Source organism: Leptonychotes weddellii, chromosome 4, assembly GCF_054177405.1.
Source record: "Leptonychotes weddellii isolate Sample4059 chromosome 4, ASM5417740v2, whole genome shotgun sequence".
NCBI lineage: Eukaryota > Metazoa > Chordata > Mammalia > Carnivora > Phocidae > Leptonychotes > Leptonychotes weddellii.
Window position 1 is genome coordinate 162,952,937 of NC_138372.1, and position 22,389 is coordinate 162,975,325.

The following is a 22,389-nucleotide window of genomic DNA, read 5'->3' on the forward strand; positions in this document are numbered from 1 at the left end:
TGCCCTTGGCTCAGGTCATGATCCCAGGGTCCTGGGATTGAAGCCCACATCGGGCTCCTTGCTCAGCAGGGAGCCTGCTTCTCTTTATCACTCCCCTTCTGCTTGCTGCCCCGCCCGCTTGTGCTCTACCAACTAAATAAATAAAATCTTTAAAAAAAACAAAGTCCTACATCTTTCAACTTCCTAGGTATAACTTCCGTAGTGGCAACATACCATTCAGAATTATTTGGTTGATTTATTTTGAGCACATCACTTGTCATATTATTCTGTAAAATATATAATCCGATAATATTAAAGAGTGTAAGCTAAATTGTTTGGAACGATTTGGCTGTCAGCAGAATGTCTGTGTGTGGCCGTCCCTCTTGGTACTTTCAACAACCCAGCCATGCGGGACTCCTTCAGTTGCTCAAATGACCCATGCATTCGTGATCTCATGTCAGGAGCTTTCTTATGTTTGGGCCCCTCTGCCTTCATTGCTTATTCCCCAATTGTCCAGCCAGCCAACTTGAACTCTCCCTTCATTTAGCACTTGAAAGGTAATTTCAGAGAGGTTTTCTATAGCAGAAATTGCTATTCATTCCCCACGGTCCACTTCCCCTTTATCCATAGTAATAGGACCCCTGATTTTAACAAGGAACATGGCCGTGCAGAATAAAGACAACATTTTCCAGCCTCCCCTGCAGCTGGATATGGTCATGTGATTTAGCTCTGTGAAGGAGAGCACCTTATGGTGCTCTCCAGGAATTTCCCTAAAGAGAGAGAGTGTGTGCCCTTTCCTCCCTCTCTTCTTCTTCACCCAGCTGAACAGAAGAGATTATGGGAGGCCAAGAAATGAGCCACAGAGACTACTTAGCAAGCTGTTGTAACTGTCTAGGCAAGAGGCAGATGACGTATTCTAAGATGGGGGGGATGGAGTGAGAAGCGGTTGGATTCAGGTGGATACTGAAGGAAGAGATCATAGAGTCACTGATAAAATGACAGAGAGAAGAATCAAGGATGGATCCAAGATTTTTGGTCTTGCTAAATGGGGGATGCTCGCTACTGAATTGGAGAACGTTGGGGGACAAGCGTGTTATGAGGGAAAGTGGTAGTGGGCATGGGAATTAGGACTTCCGTTTCTGTCATGGTAAGCTTACAATGCCTAATTCATATTCACACGGTGAGGACAAATAGCTAATTAAACATCCAAGTCTTGAGTTCAGGGAAGAGGTTGGTCTGGTTATAATGTAAAGATAGTGTTTAAAACCATGGGATTTGGTGAGAGCCCCACAGAGTCAATGTGAAAGGACAAGGCAGCTGAGGAGTTGGCCCGGGAGCACTTAGGTACATCACAAAGAGAATCAGGCAAAGCCTGTGAAGATGAACAAGTAGGATGGTCAAAGAATCAGAAGCAAAGGGAAGAAACTGCTGTAAGAAGGAAGGTAATGATGGGGGCACCTGGGTGGCTCAGTCCATTAAGCATCGACTCTTGATTTTGGCTTAAGTCATGATCTCAGGGTCCTGGGATGGAGCCCTGTGTCGGACTCTGTGCTCAGTGGGGAGTCTGCTTGAGGATTCTCTCTCTCTCCTTCTTCCTCTGCCCCTCTCCCCTCTAAAATAAACAAATAAATCTTTAAAAAAAAAAAAAAAGAAGGAAGGTAATGATCAATTTGGTCAAATTTGCTGGGTCAGGTACATAGGGCCTGAGATTTGAAATGATGTGACTGAACAGAGAGGCAATGTGAACAGGGAACACAGAGATGATAGAAACATAGAACACAGAAATGATATGAACATATAGAAATGATTTGACTACAAAAGTTTTAGGTGACAGAATATGCAGTCATGGTTTCAAGAAGGAAAGTGAAGTGAGGAGCTGATGACTGAGTCCAACATGTCCATGGGAACTTCGGCTACTAAGAGGGGACAGAGAAATAGGACTGTAGCTGCCAGGGAAACTAGAGAAAGGGAGCTTACTTGTTGTTTTTTTAATTTTTTAAATTTTTATTTATTTTTTGACAGAGAGAGAGAGACAGCGAGAGAGGGAACACAAGCAGGGGGAGTGGGAGAGGGAGAAGCAGGCTTCCCTGACGAGCAAGGAGCCCGATGCGGGGCTCGATCCCAGGACCCTGGGACCATGACCTGAGCTGAAGGCAGACGCTAAATGGCTGAGCCACCCAGGCGCCCCTGTTGTTTTTTTTAGATGGATGATATCACAATGTCTATAAACTGATGAGATGGATCTAGTAGGAGGGAGAGAAATGATACATAAGAGAAAGGGTCATTGCAGAAGCAAGTCCTTGACAGGAAGAGGGGTGGGATCAGTATGCCCACAGAGAGAGCTACTCAGGAGGGGAAGTTCACCCACTGCAGCAGAAGAATAGAGAATATGTGCTACAGGTCCAGCGACACTGATAAATTGGATGAGAAAACTTCTAATTTCTTCTGTTTTCTCTATGGAGTAAGAAATAAGGTCCCCAGATGGAACCACAGAACAGAAGTAAGAAGGGAGCAAAAGGGGTGAAAGCAGCCTATGGGAGATTGGAGGAGTGAATTATCCAACAAAATACAGTATGATTTGCAGAAGTCCACTTGAGATACAGGGTAGTAAATTTCCAGTAGACCAGCAAGTAGACACGGGTGTTTTCCTCCAGGCATGCATGAGGGCAAGTCCAGAAATGCGTGTCCGATTTAAATAGGGTTGAGATGAGGATGTGAGAATGAACATAAGGGAAGGAAAGAAGGACAAAAGAGTTGAAGATCCATGTCAAGGGCGAATCTCTGTGATGACAGTCCCTTGCTCCTGGTCCTGGCATAGAAAAGGAAAGGGAAACAAACAGGCTTTGAGCAATGAAGTGAAGCCAACAAGATTTAGTCCAAAGGCTTTTTGGTCTGTATTTTGGCTACAAAAGACCTTTTTTTTTTTTTTGCCTTCTTTCTAGTTTTAAATTTTATGACAGCCCGACAGGGTAGATATGATTATCCCTGAGGATTTCTGGTTTGAATATTTTCCTCTCTCATTAATGTCACTGAAGTATCTACATCAGTTTCTTTCCTTGGGCCTCCAGTGCTTTGTAGATGTGTCCCAGAGTGCAAAGTAGACAGACACATGGGAGAGGTACCAGTATTCTCAGTCAGCTTGTTTATGGCAGAGCTTTAAACATTAAGAAACATAACAATAACGCACTTGGAATTTTCAGGCAGAAAACTGTATATGGTCCAAAGTTTCAGGGGATACATAAATAACTAGGATTTCCAAATGTCAAGATCATGTTCTGAATGCCAAGACAATGAAATATAACATCATGTACTAGAAAACATCATAGATGCTCTGCTTTCAAATATGCACACAGTGACGTTCCTATTAGGCTCATCAGGCTTGTTAAGAGCAGTTAGATATATTCTCCACAGAGCAAACCTGCAAATGAAAACCATCGTAATGACCACCACCATACATTCTGCTTCTTCGAGTATCCCTTTGGCCTCACGTACTTGGGATCATTTACATTCAAGGCTTTCCCATCTTTAGTGATCAAAATCCTGGGTGGTTTCACTTTCTTCTTCTTTTCACTTAAGATTGGAGGTGGATGGGAACCAGGGGCAATGGGGAAAGAGAAAAATAAACAAAGAGAATGTAAAAGAAATATTTTTGTGAAATAGTTTAAGAAAAAATTGATCAGGTATCTGTGAATACATCAACAATTCACTGTTATGAAGCCCATTCTTTTAATGCTATGCTGGGAATTGACAATCAAGCCAGATTTCTTTATGATTATATCTATAGCTGTAAAGCAAAAATGTGACCAAGACAATTTGGCAAATAATTCAAATGGGAGGGGAGGAGATCCCTCCTTTTCATGAAATATCCATGAATATTTAAATTAGTCTATTTTATGCGTGATTTAGCCAGATAACTGTCAATTCCCCGTTTGTGTATATAGCCTCTGCTTTAGTTAAAAATGATAATTTTTAAAATGTCAAGTAGATTCTATTCTATAGAAATAAAAATACCAGTACGTAAGAATCTACATAAAAGGATGTCTATCACAGTCTTAGTAGCGGCAAAACCCCAGAACTATGATGAATGTCTATCAGTGAAGGGGTCATTGGCTCCACTGTGGTATGCTCATGCTATGAAATAGTTTGTGGTTGTTAAAAAATGTGTTTGCTCTTCACCTATTGGTCTCAAAAGTGATAGAAAATGTAGATGATGTTATTTAGTGAGCACAAATACATAAAATATAAGTCCATTTTTGTTTTTTAAAAAAGATCCCAAATCATAGATTTGCAGAGATGATTTATACGATTGTAGAGGGTGGAGAAAGTTCTGGTGGGATTGACCCCAGCCTGTTAACACTCATTACCTAAAGGGGTAGAGACAGGAGGAAAAGAAATGGTGCAGAGAGGAAAGATTCATGGGATAGCATGAAAGAAAAGTGCAGAACGTAAGTTCTAGCTATTTAAACAGTAACAAAGATATATACAAACTTAAAAAGGCATATATGGACGAGCACTGGAAGACCAGATGGAGAAATGTGTTTAGAAGATGGAACTGTAGGCAATTCTTTGCCTTGGATTTCTATTCTTTTAATATGGATTTTGTATCAGTTAATTTTTTTTTGAAATGTAAATTTATGCACATTTTTCTGCATCTTAAACTGGGTCCCCAGGTCCAATAAGTTAGTATGTCCATGTACTGCATTATTCTCCATGACCCAGGACAATTAAGGGACATCCAGGAGAGGCAAGCATCTCAGGGACCCACGGGACTAGGTACACTAGAGCATACTGTATGGAGTGACTTGCACTTCTACCCAATTCAGCTGCACTTTATTTTGGTTGTTCGGGAGAGAAAAAAATGTTTCCTGGTTTCAGGCGCAATACAGTGTATCACACAATGTATTGTACTATAAATACATTTTATCTGTGTATACATATATACACACGATGTGTATATATGCGTGTACATTGCATATATGTCAGAAAGATGACACGTATTATATAAAAACATGTCGAATTTCCATTTCAGAAGTTTCTTAAGTCTGCAAAGTACTTTTACACATTGGCTCCTATGATTGTCTTAACAATGTAGCGGGGCAGGTAAGGCAGGGACAAGAATCTCTGTTTAGCAGACGAGGAAACAGATGAGAAGTTAGGTATTTGCCAGTATCCCATAGACAGTAAGTGGCAGAGTCGGCACGTGAGCCCACATTTTCGGATGCTATTCCAGTGCTCTCCCCAAAGCATGGGGTGGCTTCTCTGTGTACAAACTACCACATTTTACAAACAAGCATTTTGGATAAAATTCAATTTTGATACCTCCCTATCATCTAACTAAAGAAATAAAATGGCATGAAAGCAGCAGCGATTGCTAATAGTCTTTTTTATTTTTATTTTTATTTTTATTTTTATTATGTTATGTTAGCCCAGTGGTGGGTATTAAGGAGGGCATGTGTTGCATGGAGCACTGGGTGTTATACACAAAAAATGAATCATGGAACACTACATCAAAAACTAATGATGTACTGTAGGGTGGCTAATAGTCTTTTTTAATCTTTTAGGTTCTTGCTTTCAGTCGATAACCACAGGGAAAGACACTGTGCTTCACTCTCGTGACTTCCATGCAGACAGAGGTATATCAGAGCTAAATGATCCCATTCCCAAGCACAGGAATTAGAAGTATTTCCACAAGTGGTACATTTTACATACTAGACCTGAGCAATGACATAAAATGACACAGAGCTTAGCTTTTAAAAAGCCTCTCTGAGAATAACAGTTTAAGCATTCTAGCTTCTAACAAATCATCAAATTATAGCTAAACAATTCAGAAGTGAAAGCATACTGGGGAATGTCCAAGAGAGTTGTATTAGGAAAATATAAGGCCTAGTGAAACTAATTTCTAACTTTGCAAATTACGAGACACAAAGGAACTTATTCATCCCTTTTTTTGGTGGCATGATAATCAGTATCTCTAACCCGGGCCATACTTGCATTTGATTCACTGAAAGTTGTTAAAAAATTAAAGACATCCAAACAAAACTACCTAAAATGCCATCATTCATGACATCCTAAAGAATGGAGTCTGATATTAGCAAACATTACTAGATACAATGCAACAGGAAGCTGAACCTAGAAGAAGCAAAGTCAATGCGTGATGGCTAGCAAAGATTGAATGCAGATGAGGAGCAAAATCATGCGCAATCATGAAAATATAATCCCTAGGAGAGTATTGTATCTCTCTCAATGATAGGAAAAAATGAAATACCTTAATTTTTCTTGGTCTTTCCGTTGTTTTTCCATATGCCTAAGTGTTTCCAATCGAGATTCAGGAGTAAACAAAGAGGGCTTGTTCCAGAATTCCAGGTCATCTTCGCTGTCCTTGAACTTCTTTTGGTTGCATTCTCCTTCTTGTCCTTCTGGTGCCTGGATGTGGTCTTTGCTCTCTACTGAAAATGGGCTTGGAAAGAATGAATAGATCCAGAGCGTGTAAGACCAATACTGGGTGTCATTGAGTTTTGTGCTCAATGCTGCCCCTAAAATCTCTTACACGTTTTTCTTAGGTTATCGTCTTACCTTTGAATGACAAGACATCTCTGAAAGAGAGCCTATGTAAGCCAAGGTGGATGAAAGTACTGCCCCAACTGGGGTAGGCCCTCATCATCTAACACAGGGCACACTGCAGTGCAGACGGAAGGGCTCCCAGGCCTGGCTGATGAGAGTCACCTGGGGAGCCTTATGAAGACCACAGATGCCTGAGCTCGCACCAGAAAGTCTACTCAGTAGATGTGGGCTTGGGCCCAGGAATCTGTGTTTTACAATATTTTGCAAGAGGTTCTGATGATCAAACTCAGAAACCACTGGGCCTTCCCAATCAGCCTACCTCCATTCTGGCACTCCTCAGTTCCATCCTCCACACTGCTCCCAGAGGAATCTTTCCAACAGGCAACTTAGATCAGATTATATCCAGGTTCTTTAATGATCCTCTAGCTCCAAAATTCTCTAGTGAGATATATGAGATCTTCCGTGGTATGGCCTTTTATGGATAACTTCTGATGTCATAGCTTTAGATGGTAACAGTACTGTGTTCTCTTTTTTATTCATGTTTTGTGAATTGTCAGAGAGTTTAATGATGTCTCTATATGATACCAAATGGGCATATGGGGTATTCGACATTCATTCAGTGGATTCAAGAAATATTTATTGAGCATCTTCTGTGTGCCAGGCACAGACAATGACACTATTTTCAGGAGATGCTATTCTAGCAGAGGAAAAATGACAGCATTCAAACAGTAAACACTGGGAGCTTCTCTCCCCACAGCTCTCCCTGCAACATACACTCTCTTTCAAAATGATGTTACATGAAAAAATCCACGTGAAGCCTTCAGCACCAAGTATGGCAAATGGTAAGTACTCACTAAATGTTACATTTTGTTGTTGGTACAAAATGAGATGACACCAAAGGCTCATTTAGTTGACCTTCAAATAAGATGCTTTCTGAAGGGATGGGCCAAAAACACTAGAATGTGAAATTTAAACAGTATAAACAGAACACAGAGTAAGATTCTGCTTACACTTTGTCACATATTACAAAATGTAGATAGTTTAATAAGCAAAATCATGCAAATTGCTGAAAACGAATGTTTTACCATATAGCTACAGGTCTTTATGGTGTTAAAAAGGCAATCTATTCAGGGGATCTATACTATTCTCCAACATTCTAGGTAATCATCACTGAAATAATTGGTTCCATTTTCAGTTAAAAGAATTTGTTTTTGCTGGAAACTGACTAATTGGCTCACTTTTATCTTTTGCAATGTAAAAAAATAATAATAAACATAAAAATAATTGCACTTCAGAAAAACTATAGAAATATCAGCTAAATAACTTAAGTCTCCAAAAGCAAAATGCATGTAAATGCACACAGCTGGGTGATGAAGCAGACTGAGCTCATTAGGATATGAACAAACAATGTGCTCTTCAGCCACTTCCTTCAAAGCTGTGCTCTCAGAACTCTCTTCCCGCTCGTGAGCACATCCCACAGCCCAACAGTCCCCAAAATAGTCCCATCTCAGCTAAAGGTATTAAAGGCCTCCAGTTCAAATAAAACTTCACTTACATCCAAACTGAAGCCCTACGCCTCCCTTTCCAAACCCTCCTCCCCTCTCCCAATTCATGACTGGGCTGTGCGTGGGGAGAGGGGATGGGCTACTCCAACCTCTCATTGCTCATCTACTCCTTCCCTCTGTTTCCCACCTCATGGGCTTTTTCAGGTCCCCCCTGACTTCAGAAGTTTGGGCCTGGGACAAAGGATGGGGACAAGGAGGCAAACACCTCTTCTTCTTCTTTTTTTTTTTTAAGATTTTATTTATTTATTTGACAGAGAGAGACACAGCGAGAGAGGGAACACAAGCAGGGGGAGTGGGAGAGGGAGAAGCAGGCTTCCCGCTGAGCAGGGAGCCCAATGTGGGGCTCGATCCCAGGATCCTGGGATCATGAGCTGAGCCGAAGGCAGACGCTTAACGACTGAGCCACCCAGGCACCCGCAAACACGTCTTCTGAGACAGATGCTCTTAGACCTTGGCTTCTGGCTCCCTCTCTAGGGCTAATGCCCAGTTACTGGCTTTCTCTTATGAGCACATTTATTGGTTCTTAGAGATATTACAATAGCCTTCCAAGTCCATTGTTCTCTGTCAGAGTGATCAACATACTACCCAGCTGGTTGTGTGTGACAACTCCTCAGCTTCTGCCACTGACAATCCACCCCATGGTCTCTTATTGCCACCACTCTCTTGGGCAGTAGCCCTTCAAAGACAGCTCAAGTGCAGTTCCTTCTACCATATGTACTTGGCCCATGGGATATTCACAAACCCTTGCCATGACAGATGCTTGAAGTATAAGCTGATTCCATTAATGCCCACTTTCCTGACCCTTCTGCTCTAGGCTATTCCAGGACACATCTCATCTCTTCAATTCTTTTTTTTTTTTTTAAGATTTAATTTATTTATTTGACAGAGAGAGACAGCAAGAGAGGGAACACAAGCAGGCAGAGTGGGAGAGGGAGAAGCAGGCTCCCCGCTGAGCAGGGAGCTCGATGCGGGGCTCGATCCCAGGACCCTGGGATCATGACCTGAGCCGAAGGCAGGTGCTTAATGACTGAGCCACCCAGGCGCCCCTCATCTCTTCAATTCTTAAGGCTGGAAGCAAGCTTCAGATCTAGTCAAGGGATGAGATGCTTGTCTCCCCTTCTTGCAGCCCTGGCATCTTTATGGTATTTCTTCTTGCAGTCTTGAAAGGGGAGTAGTGCCCTACTCCTCTTTAAGTCAATGATTCACTATCTCAATGACCTTCCTCCAGAATGTCTGGGTTTCTGTTCAAATAGGTGGAATGCAGTCATAGGAGCAATGGCTGAAGGACCAGCCAGTCAGTCCTGTGGGGAAGCAAGTAGGCACCTGCAAAAAACCCAACTGTATGCTTCTACTCAACGCAAGCAACAGATCATTTTAAACATTTGTAAACTTGTATAAACCAAGAAGAAGAAGAAATGATCCCCAACACAATTCATGTGCCTATTATAACTTTGATGTAAAACACTGGGGAAAATACAATGAAAAAAGAATATTACAGCATAAACTCACTTATGAATACAGGTTTAAAAATTATAAATAAAATATTAGCAAAATGAATGCAGAAATCTATTAAAAATATGCCATGGACAAAGTGAATCTATTCTGGAAATTCAAGGATGGCTTAATATTGGAAAATCTATTCATGTGACTCAACACATTAATAGACACACATGGCTATCTCAATAAATGCAAAAAAAGCATTTCATAAGATCCAGTATCTGTGATGGTAAAAGCTCTTCATCAATTTGGAATCAAAGGAAACCTACTTAGCTCTACCTAAAACCCCACAGCAAACACCTTAGATTGGAAACATTCTTTTTAGAGTCAGAACTAGGTAGATTCTCACTCTTACTGTGGCTATCCCACTCTGTACTGGAGGCCTTAGCAGGCACCATAAAGAAAATAAAAAAGCAGAGGCATAAGGATTGGAAAATTTTTTAAAGTTGCTGTTTATAAAAAAAAATGTGTTCTATATAGAAAACACAGGATCATTTACAGACTAATACCACATCTTTTTAAAAAGGTCAGCAAGATTGCCTAATACAATATCAGTATACAAAAGTCATTTGTCTCTTTATACAACAGCAAGAACCAATTATAAGAGTATTTTAAAAATCCCATTCTACAAGATACTTAGAAATAATCTAATAAAAGATGGTGTAAAACCTCTATGGAGAAAATTACAAAACCTTATTGAAGGACTCAGAAGAAGGTCTAAATAAATAGAGAAAGCTATTCCAAAGTTCAGCAAGGAAAAAATCAACGTCATGAAGATGTCAACTTTCCCCTAATTAACATATAAATTAAATGCAATTTCAATCAAAATTACACTAGGGATTTTTTAGGGAATTTGAATAGCAGATTCTAAACTTCTTACAGAAAAGTAAAGAGCTAGGAACAGCTGAGATCAATTTGAAAAATGGGAAAAGCTCCTACTAAATACCAAGATTTACCATAAATCTACAGATATTAAAACCATATGAAGGTGCATCCGTGAAGCAGTCTAGGGAGCCCAGAAATGGACCCGTGAGCGCACAAGGAGAGGGTATATGGTAAGGGTGGTGTTACAGATCAGAATAATAGCGTCTTAACGATGGTGCGGACAACTGGCTACCCATATGGGAAATGGCTGGTAACCTACCCCACACTGTAGTCAAAGGTTAATTCCCCATAGACAGATACGACACTGGAATAATGAAAAATTTCATAAATGTGACCAAAAAAATACAAAAATAAACTTAACTACATTACTATATTTTTGAATTCTACAAAGCGGAAGCACTTATAAAAATTAAAGCTAAGTCGAAGGCTGGAAGAAGATATTTGCAAGGCACATAACTGTTAAAGAATTTGCACCTAGAATATAAAAGAACTATAAATCAATAATAAAAAAAAAACCTTATAACTTACTTAAAATAGGCAGAGGACCTGAAGAGAAGAAATATGAATAGCCAATAAAAATAGAAGCAGACATCTAAGATACGGATACTCACTAGTAATTCTAGGAATGCAAATTAAATAAAATATTAGGTGGTATTTAACAACCAACATGATTGGTCCATGTTCTAAAATATCATATTATCTAGTGGTGGCAAGGATTAGGAACTCTTCTATACTGTTGATATAGGAGTATAAATTAATGCTGTTCAAAAAATTGGGCAATGAATATAAAGTGGAAAAAACGTTCTTAATTAATGATGTGGCAATGTCTCTGCTGAACACTCTAGAGAAACTTTCATACCTGCATGAGGAGGCATGTGCAACATTGTCCGAAGAAAATGAAAGCAGGGAAACTATCTAAATGACCATCCAATGAGCGATGGCTGCGCCAGGGCTGATCTCCAGCTGGCAACCACCAGGAGGGCCCTGCAGGCTGTGAGAGCTGGTGCGCATCCTGATCTACCAGGGCCAATGAGTCACCAGCTGTCAGATATTTTGAACATCACCTCTGGGATAAATTGTGATTAGTCATCCAAAGGAATGTTATTCCCCAGTTAGAATGAATGAACTAGCTCTACCTGTCTTTATATGTAAAAATCTCAAAAACATAACATTGAATGGAAAGCAAAGTTGTAGAAAGATATCGTTTGTGAGAAAAAAAATACACACAGCCACTCTTGTTCAAGGAGGCATAATTACATCATAAATATATTTCAAATATATATATATGGATGGGATCACATATACCAAATATGCACTTAACTCTTAGGATGGCGGACCCACTGAAGATGAAAGGAGAATGGGATAGACTCTCAGGGATATTTTATTTCTTATTTTTAAAAAGATCCAAAGCAAACATGCAAACTATTGATACTTATTAAATCTGGGTGGAACTATAGTGTCTATTGATTTTTAAAACATTTATGTATGTCTCAAATATTTTATAATTATTATTTTCTAAGATTAAGAGATGCTGTTTTCAAAATATTTAAAGCTTTCACTATATGGAATCAAATCAACTTGAATAAGCAATTCACTTAAACAAGCTTGAAAATTTATGCTTGTATAAAAGACCAATTTAGAGGCTTATTAATCACATTAGAATGTATTCATTATATAATTCACAAAACAGAATTTTATGATGTAATCAAAATTATTTGACTTATAATAATGTGATTTACATTTAACTTTTCTAAAATATCTCCACTATTTTAAATCAAAGTACACATGTCAATTCATCTTTCCTATGCATCTTATAGAGATTTGTCTGAGGATAATCTTAGATGCAAATTAAATTTGCTAGCTTGGAAAGGCATTTTTTTCCTAAGGGAGGAAAGCCTCAGAGAACTGACCCAAACAATGAGACGTTCCTACTCTTTCCTCCAAAATTTACATCACAATTTATTCTTCAAATCAACCATCTGAAATATGATACCACGAACACTTTGGGAAGTGAAAATAGTTTGCTGCTTTTAGCCAAAGTTAAGTAGAAAGTAAGCTCTCGTAATTTGGTTGTGCGTAGAGTAGCCCTGATGTCTGCGTACCTCTGTCCCTCAAAGCCTGGGTGACTTCTCCCCTTGGCTTCATTTTCCTCCTCTTCTCGCAGGTTCCTCTGAGCCTCTTCCTTGTCTTTGGCTCGTTTGAGGCAGTAAGCTTTCTCTTGCTCTCTGATTTGTTGTTCAATTACTGGAAAGTTCTGCAATGCCTGGATCCTTTCTGATCGCTCTATTTCCTTACCGTCCAGCCACTTGAATACAAAACAACCAACATGGCGCAATTATTCGAAAGTCACAATTCAAATCAGCCCCAAGTTGACTTTGATTGGAATATTGTGAACTTAGAAACAATAAGTAATGCACCATAGTGATGCGGAATTAAAAGCAAAGTAATTAATGGGAAACATCAGGAACTTTGATCAAAATCATTTATTTAATAGAATTAACAGGGTCACAAAGTATCTTTACTGGTAAAAAAAAAATAAGTAGGTCTTCTGTTGAAACTAATTAGTAATGACAAGCTCTCAAAATGTATTGATTTTGTAACTGTTCGCTATATGAAGGACGTCAAAGCCTCAAGTCAAACCACAGCTCCAAAGTGTAACAATGACACGTTGCAAATGCTCTTGACAAAAAAAGGCCTCGTGTTTCACCAGTTGGGCTCTAGTACAAATGGGCACATGTTCTACCTTCAGCAACAAGATGCACACACTACACTGTTAACTGCTACGGTCACTGTTTATATCTGGTGTTTTTATAGTGATTTTCCAAGCTGAAATATTAAAATAATTATCTGGATGGGCCCAGTGTAATCACAAGCGTCCTTATAAGGGAAAGTACCAGGATCAGTAAAATTATAAATCAAAATTATAATGTGGATATTTGGAAAGATAATTTACAGTACATTTTGGGTATAAGGACTCCTACGGGCTGCAGGTTTCCGGCACCTGGCTGGCAGCTGCCACAGCTTTCAGCCTGAGCGCACCGCAACAACGGGGGCTCCAGCACCCCTCCGGGGAAGTGGCTCATAGGGCTACGCTACAGGATCCATTCCTGCGATACGCTGGTTCTTACCAGTTCAATTTTTTAGTACGTCGTTGTATAATGATGATCAGCTTGGGTTATGCTTGAGCTAATTTATCATTTTATTATAAATATGTATTCCAGATTCAATTACCTGAGGCACTCATTCTCTTAATCAAAAAAAAAAATTACATTAGGCAAAATGCGTTCCATAAATCCAGCAATCTCGACTATGCAGAATACAGCAGCCTAAAAACAAACGTCCTCTGAGAATAAAAGGAAATGCCTATCACGAAGCCAATGCATCCCTGTATTTTTTTGCAGAAGCATGGGGCTGCACGCAGGTCTGAAACTCTGGGAATTACATGAAAATTAACATTACTAGTTGAACATAATCGGGTATATGATTTCTCCAGAAACCATCTGTTTTTCCCCAGGTTTCAAAAACATTAGGTGAGGGGAGATAGAACATTACAGGTTAACACATAGAGCAAAGGCTCTTGAATGAGGTCCCTGGACCAGGAGCATCAGTGCTATCTGAGAGTTTATTAGAAATGGAAAATCCTGGGTGCCAACATCAGACCTATGAATCCGAAACTCTGGGATGTCGCCCAGCAAACACCACGCAAGAATTCCAAAGCATAGCAAAGTCTGAGAACCACTAACACAGAGAATGAGTTAAGAGAAAGCAATGAAAAAAATTTATAAAAGCACAGTAGTTTAAGACAACATAACACAAAGGTATCTAGCTGTCATCATCTCAAAAACTCTAAGCTTTTGGTTTGCTATTAGTAATGATCAATGCCCTCCATGACTATGATTTGTGTTCATCAAGAAATCGTTCAGCTAAGCTCCGTTGTGTTCTAAATGAGAAAGGAGAAAGGTATTTAATTTATTTTTCAAAAGTTTATTAAAGCTATTAAAACAACTTTAAAGTTTCAGTAAATCGAAGGATTAGTTCTGATTTTCTGGAATATTCCACACATTCCCTAACAATGCTGTGAATTAACAGGCATTATTGCAGTTGCTTGTTTTCATTTCTCTGAGATTTCTGCATCATTAAAATAAGCATACCTTTAATTGTTGAAGAGTTGCCACCACGAACTGCCTGTAACCATCAAAGTCAGCACACGGGTTACCCATCAGAAAGAGCTCCTTCAGGTGGATATTGTGCTGAAGGGTTTTAATGCTGCTCAGCTCTCCAATGAAATTTACGGTCAGGTCGAGTTTTGTCAGCCCTTCACATCCTGTTGAAAGAAGTAAAAAGAAAATAAAGCAAAAAAAAAAAAAATCACACTGGTAATGAAACGTGTGCAACAGCTCATAGCAGGAACAACTGCAATATTTTTAAGTATGCTGATTAATTGCATGGCTTACCAATAAGTGGATTTTCAGAAATACCAACTCAAAGGTTTAGCCCTGACTCGCTTCTCTATGTGCATTTCCCCTTCGCCCCTCCAGCCAGGGAAAATCACTTTCGCTGTCCATATCTGCAAGCCCTGGGCTGGGTAACATATGGATTTGGTCACTATATGCTGCTAGGGTGGACACGACAGCAAAACAAAGCTCCTCTAGAGAGGACACCTGCAATCTGTTCTGAGAATTTTGTCAGGTAGGTAGGACACATCTCGCCATGAAGGGTGATGGTTGGGAGGGGTCCCCAAAAGGAAAGGCAGTTCGTAAAACCCAGGCATCAGAATTAATATTTACAAAGTCACACCGAAGAGACAGAATGACTCCAGGACTGCTAAGAACTGCACTGGAGGTATCAGCAAATGTTAAGAGTAAGAGTTTGGTCCTCAGAGGAGTAATAGAAAAAGGATGAGTCATGGATGCAAAGATGGTAGTAAATCTGCCCCATCCACCTTCATTATAGAGATGGCTGGATGCTACAGAAATTTCAGTCGACTCCCTTCACTCACGTCCCATGGGAGCTTGCTAGTTAGGAATGCAGACTTTAGAATTAGGCAGATAGGAGTTCAAGTTCCGTCTTGGTCACATCCTTGCTGTGTGATGTTGGATAAGTTATGAGCCTCCGCCTTTGCTTCTGTGGTATTAAAACAGCATTGGGGGCGCCTGGGTGGCTCAGTTGGTTAAACGACTGCCTTCGGCTCAGGTCATGATCCTGGAGTCCCGGGATCGAGTCCCGCATCGGGCTCCCTGCTCGGCAGGGAGTCTGCTTCTCCCTCTCCCACTCCCCGTTTGTGTTCCCTCTCTCGCTGTGTCTTTCTCTGTCAAATAAATAAATAAAATCTTAAAAAAAAAAAAAACAGCATTGGTACCCAATCAGGGGTTGCTGTGAGGACAATATAAGATGATTCATGTCAGGTACTTAGCACAGTACCTGCCACCTAGAGAGCTTCAGTAAACACTAGCTAGGATGAGAAATAACCCAATAACCACTCTTAGGATTATGTTGAACAATGTGCTTATGGGGGAAGAAGGATGCTTGCTCTCCCGTGAGCAGAGAGTTTGCAGTTCCTTGCTGTGGACTTAGGAAGAGTTGACCTGGTTCATATAGCAGCCTCTGTGGGCTGGGCTCAGCAGAAGGCTGTCTCCCCTGTGGCTGGCTCATGCTTGTTGGATCAACCTGGCAGATTTTGTGGCCATTAATACCGAGAGAGCCATTTCCAGCTGAAAACCCAGCCCCACCTTGTTGTGCCCTCATTTCTTCAAACATCTACCTGCTCCAGCCCTCCCCTATGCTTCCTGATTATATCTCGCTTTTCTGTTGTCTTGTGGCTATATAACGTAGGGCAAGCTTTGGTTCCTGATACAGTAACTTCACCAGTACGATTTGATTCAGTTGGATTCATAGCTCTGCAACCGCGTCACCTTTAGCAAGGTTCTTCTCATTGCTGAAGGCTTAATGTTGGAAACAGCTTCATTAAATGCTAGTATTCTCTCATCCTTACCCTTTTTTTTTTTAAAGATTTTATTTATTTATTTGAGACAGAGAGAATGAGAGAGAGCAAGCACATGAGAGGGGAGAGGGTCAGAGGGAGAAGCAGACTCCCTGCCGAGCAGGGAGCCCGATGCGGGACTCGATCCAGGGACTCCAGGATCATGACCTGAGCCGAAGGCAGTCACTTAACCAACTGAGCCACCCAGGCGCCCTCATCCTTACCCTTTCTTGATGTTAGCATCTGACTCCATCATGTCCAGAATTCCAAGGTTTCCTCCAATCTAATCATATCCCAAACTAGAATCTTCCAAATAAGATAGTTCTACCTTAGTGCTTCCAGATGTAGGGCCTCACCCTAGAGTCATCCCTCCATGCGTTCATTCATTCATTCATTCATCCAGGAGTTAACGGGTACCTGCTATGACCAAGTTACTGAGCCAGGTCTTCAAGATAAAGTGGTTAAAAAAATCCATGGCATTTCACCTCAAGCTTATGTCTAATATGGAGAAAGGAGAAAAAAGATATGCATTCTAGGAAAAAAAAAATTCCTGGTGCAAAGAAGTGAATCTGAAGAAGCAGGCAGAACCAGAAGTAGGCAATGCCTATTGTTATAAGCCAGCCTAAATTGATATGTACTGGTTCTTTCTCCATCCCCATTCATTGTTCAGCCCATTGGTTTTGGCTTCCATCCTCAATATTCTACTAGATTTGCTCCCCTAAAGGTGATGAAAGAGACCTTCATGTTGACAAATCTAACAGACCTTCTCAACCCATTATGTCACTAGAACAGTCCACGCATATGGCATGATTGACCATAAATTCTTTTTAAAAAACTTTTCTAGGGTGCCTGGGTGGCTCAGTTGGTTAAGTGGCTGCCTTCAGCTCAGGTCATGATCCCAGGGTCCTGGGATCGAGTTCCGCATCATGCTCCTTGCTCAGCGGGGAGCCTGCTTCTCTCTCTGCCTGCCACTCTCCCTGCTTGTGCTCTCTCTCTCTCTCTCTGTGTCAAATAAATAAAATCTTAAAAAAAAAAAACTTAAAAAAAAATAAAAAACTTTTCTAAAACTTTTAGTTTTCTTTTTATCTTTATTTATTTTTAAGTTCTTGTTTTAATTCCAGTTAGTTAACAGTGTTATATTAGTTTCAAGTATATAATATAGAGATTCAACAATTCCATGTATCACCTGTTGCTCATCATGTCAAGTGCACTTCTTAACTGACCATGAATTCTCTCTGAAATGTCTCAGTTGTCTTGGAAACAATGATACTACTCTCTCCTTCTCCTCTTTTATAATGCAGCTTATTACTCTTGGTCCTTTTTACAGACTTTTCCACTCCATCAATGGTAATATATCCCAGATTTCCATCCTTGACCCAGTATTCTCTCTCCTGTTTCTCTTGATGACAACAGTCATGTTCCCAAATTCTGATGAGTCCCAAACAATAACTTCATAGCTGACGATCCAACTGAATGTCATACTCCTACTTCCAAATGTCTGTAAGACATCCCATTCAATATGTCTAAAAATGAACTCTTCATATTTTCTCTCACTCTCCACTCCTCAAGACAGCTTTCCTGCTGCCTCCTGATGTCTAAATCCTATTAATGTCATCACCATTTTGGTATCAGATGCCAAGAGTCAAGTCACAGCTAACTTGAGTGTTAACCTAAAATGCTCTCTTAGCCCCTTCACTTCATCAATCACCAAGCCCCGCAGAACTCAACCCCTACATTCTTCCCACCTACTTCTTGTCCACTGTAATCCTATAACCAACAGGCCAGCTCAGGTTCCTATCCTCTTGTGCATGAAATATGGCATATCTCCTAAGTCATCTCCCTATATTTTGAGAAAAGGAAGGAAGGAAGGAAGGAAGGAAGGACAAAAGGAAGAAAAGGGTGACATTTGAAAGACTCCAACATGTTCAAAAATTTATATAATTTTTATTTTGCTGTAATTTTGTAGATAAAGGACCCTCCAAATGTTCATTATATTTTTCAAAATGATAAATCTTAAGTTTTCTTCTACCTGGCCTACCCATAAGAAAGTACACCACGTCTGCCATCCCAATGAACAATTCTTGCTGAACTAGCCAAGCTTGAGAAAGCTGCTCTCTCTGGAGTTAGGCACTCCTACCTTCAACTGAGTCCCACTATCCATCTGTTCTTTGAAGATCCACCTCAATGGTCATGGGGGTGAGAAGGTCATTAAAACTGACAACATTGATTTCCCAAGGGGGGAACCTCACACTATTAGAAACCCCACCTCTCCTTCCAGGTTAGAGTGGGTAAGAAAGAAGGCTGGAAAAAGAAGGCAATTTATTATATCCCAGTGAATCCAAAACAGAGGGGAAAAAAAGTATGCTAGTTAGCTTTTGCCATCTAGCAAAACATAAAAATAAACAAGCAAAAGTCCATCTTATGTTTAAAATTATATTGAGATTAACTCAAGTAGGTGGGCTGAGTGTATATCCATCTTCCTCCTCTCACCTCAAACCTTTAAAATTAAACAGAGTACATTATTTACCAGCTGATACGATGCATCCTCCCTCCCTACTGCCCATCCCCCCAAACATATCCTCAAACTACTCTGCACCCAGCGCCTTCCTTAGAGGTGGAAGGTGGCGCTCTCAAGAAGCGCCCAGGTAGAGGCCAGCAGAGGGCTGTGGACTACAGTTCCCAAAGCTCAAAAAGACAATAGTGACGATGCTGCCCTCTCGTGGCAGATGAGCAAAACATACAGGAAAACAACTCTCCGTGTCCTTCCAAGATCCTTTCTTAACAAAAACAAGCCCTTTACATGGCAACTGAGAGTGAGAGTTTTAATTATTTCTCTGACATTACAGATTGACATTTTACTATCACAAAACATGCATGCAGAGTAACTTTTGTTATTCCACTTGTTAACATGAGACTGCGTGACGGGGCTGTAGAGTGTGCCAGCTGGAGAAGGACGGCTCCATCTCTAATGCAGAAAAATGCCCATGATGGAAAGAATCTTCCCGGTTCCAGCACTGAGGATGGCTTTGGCCCTTTGATTGTGATGGTATTTTAGGTTTTGAGGATGAAAATTCAGAACGTATGATGAATACTTATGTCTTTGTTGCTCTATAACCTTGAGAGTCACCAAAATACCCATTTCTACACTAGGAGGCAAACAGGCTAAAATCCATCATACCCTAAGTAAAGTCCTCCTAATTTTAGCTCTTGGCAGATGGGAGCAGGGTGGGGAGAGCAGCTCGCCCGCCTCTGCTCCATGCCCCTGTACTCCGGAGTCAAGCCTGCCAGTCGCCATGCCCTGCTCACTCACACAGAGCCCCCAGTAGCCCTGCCAGCCAAGTGAGAGGCCGGATGTGGAAACAGAACCTCACAACCACAGAATGAGCCCGCACCAGCCACCTAATCAGCCAAATCCATCGTGATTATGAACAGACACCAAGTGTTACCAGGCATTTTAAAAAATAAAATAAAAGCACAAAATAGAAGCCTACAAAGTGAAACAGGAAACCTTCCAGAATATAGAATAACAAGACAAAGAGGTTTAAATAAGGAATATAGTGTAAGAGAAATGGAAGATCAATCTAGTACTTTTAAAGAAGTTCTAGCGGAGATGAGAGAAAACAGAGGTTATGGGTATGTCTATTACCTTGACTGTGGTGATGGGTTTCACAGTGTGTACATATATCCAAACTCAACAAACTCTTTACATTAAATACGTGCAGGTTTTGTATATCAATTATACCTCAATAAAGCTATTTTTTAAAAAAACACTGTGCTCCAAAGAACACCGTCAGAGAGTTGACAAAAAAACCCACAAAATGAAAAAAATGTATCTATAAATCATATATCTAACCAGATTCTAGTATCCAAAATATATAAATAGGCTTTACAATTCAACAGTAAAATGACAAATAACCTAATTAGAAAATGGGCAAAGGTTCTAAATAAACATTTCTCCAAATAAGGTAGACAGATGGCCAATAAGCACATAAAAAATGCCCAAGCTCATCAGTCATTAGGTAAACACAAATCAGAACCACGATGAGATACCACCTCACACCCATCAGGGTGGCCCCTATAAAAACAAACACATAAATACAAATATAAAATAACAAGTGTTGGCGAGGATGTGGAGAAGTGGGAGCACTCAGAAACTGTTGGTGGGAATGTAAAATGGTACAACTACTTTGGAAAACAGTTCGGCAGTTCCTTAAAAAGTTAAACAGAGAGTTACCACATGATCCAGCAATTCCATTCCCAGGTGTATACTAAATTAATTGAAAACACATGTTTATGCAAAAACTTGTACATTAATGTTCACAGTAACTTTATTCATAACCAAAAAGTGGAAACAACCCAAACGCTCATCAGCTAACAAGTGGGCAAACAAAATGCTGTGCATCCACATAATGGAATGTTACTCAGCCACGAAAGGGAAGGAAGTGCCACAGCATGGATAAACCCTGAAAACATTACCCTACAGACACAAAGGACCACATATTGTGCAATTCCATTTTCATTAAATGCTCAGAATGGGAAAATCTATGGAGACAAAGAGTAAATTAGGGGCCAAGGCAAGGAGTAAATGAGGAGTGGATGTCAATGGATACAGGGTTTTGTATGGGGTGATGGAATGTTCTGGAACTGGATAGTGATGATGGGCAGGCACACAACCTTGTGAATATACTAAAACCACTGACTTGTATATTTTAAAATGGTGAGTTTTATGGTGTGAATTATATATCAATTACAAAATAAATCGTTCAAATATTTCAATTAAGAGACATTTTGAGAAAAAAATACAATTTTCCACATTCACCTTATTTTATTTTTTATTGAGGTATAATTGACATACAGCATTAAATTCGTTTCAGATATACAACATAGTGATTTGATGTCTGTATAGATTGTGAAATGATCACCACCAGAAGTCTAGTTAATATCCATCACCTTACAGAATTACAGAATGTTTTTCCTTATGATGAGAACTTTTAAGTTCCACTCTCTTAGCATTTTCACATATGCAACACAGCATTATTAGTTATAGTCACCATGCAGTGCATGACATCCTTATGACTTACTTACTTTATAGTTTTAAATTTTGTACCTTTTTTCATTGTGCATTTTTTTTTTAATTTTACCTTTTGACTTCCTTCATCCATTTTGCCTGCACCCCCCGACTCCCACAACTGGCAACCACCAAATCTTGTATTCTTTTTATCTCTGAGCTTGGTGTTTTGTTTTGCTTTTTATATTTCACATATAAGTGAGATCATATGGTATTTGTCTTTGTCTGACTTATCTCACTTAGCATAATGTCCTCAAGGTCCATCCATGTTGTCATAAATGGCAAGATTCCATTCTTTTTTATGGCTAAGTAATATTCCATTGTGTACCTGAGTACGTGTGTGTGTGTCTATCATGTTTTCTTTATCCCAAAAATACATTGGTTCCTTTTTTTGTGTGATAAATTTGAGATGTACTAGAGAAATTAAATGTAAAAAATACAATCATTAAAACCAGAATATAGAATATATTTATATTCAGAAACTATAAAGAAAAAATATTGATAAAGTTGAGTATATTAAAATGTAAGCCTTCTGAATAACACTAGCATCATAATTGAAACAAAAGAAAAGTAGTCAACTCAAGAGAAAATATCCATCCATACATAAAGGATAAATATCTGGAATGTATAAGAGCACATTTTAAAAAAAAGATAAATCAACAGAAAAATGACCAAAGAATATGAAGTAGTAATTCACATAATAAGAAAAACAAATACTCGGCGGAGCAAGATGGCGGAGGAGTAGGAGACCTGGATTTCGTCTCCTCTCAAGAATTCAGCTGGATAGGGATCAAACCATTCTGAACACCTACAAACTCAACAGGAGATCGAAGAAAAGAAGAGCAACAACTCTC

The 22,389-nt window shown here is 39.8% G+C and overlaps 1 protein-coding gene across 2 annotated transcripts in view; it reads right to left on the reverse strand.

Moving 5' to 3' along the window:
• Positions 1 to 19,249, reverse strand: part of DNAAF11 (dynein axonemal assembly factor 11) — a 51,969-nt gene extending 32,720 nt beyond the window's left edge. The window contains exons 1-5 of one of the 2 annotated variants that reach the window (XM_081816563.1): positions 18,605 to 19,249; positions 14,639 to 14,811; positions 12,590 to 12,792; positions 6,245 to 6,436; positions 3,472 to 3,549 (exon numbers count right to left, since the gene is read on the reverse strand). In XM_081816563.1, the coding sequence (XP_081672689.1) occupies positions 3,472 to 3,549; positions 6,245 to 6,436; positions 12,590 to 12,792; positions 14,639 to 14,707 (542 nt within the window). In that variant the 5' untranslated portion in view covers positions 14,708 to 14,811; positions 18,605 to 19,249. Of the gene's footprint in view, positions 1 to 3,471; positions 3,550 to 6,244; positions 6,437 to 10,709; positions 10,716 to 12,563; positions 12,793 to 14,638; positions 14,812 to 18,604 lie in introns of those variants that run through there. The other variant, XM_081816564.1, reaches the window with a different exon arrangement.
• Positions 19,250 to 22,389: the final 3,140 nt, after the last annotated feature.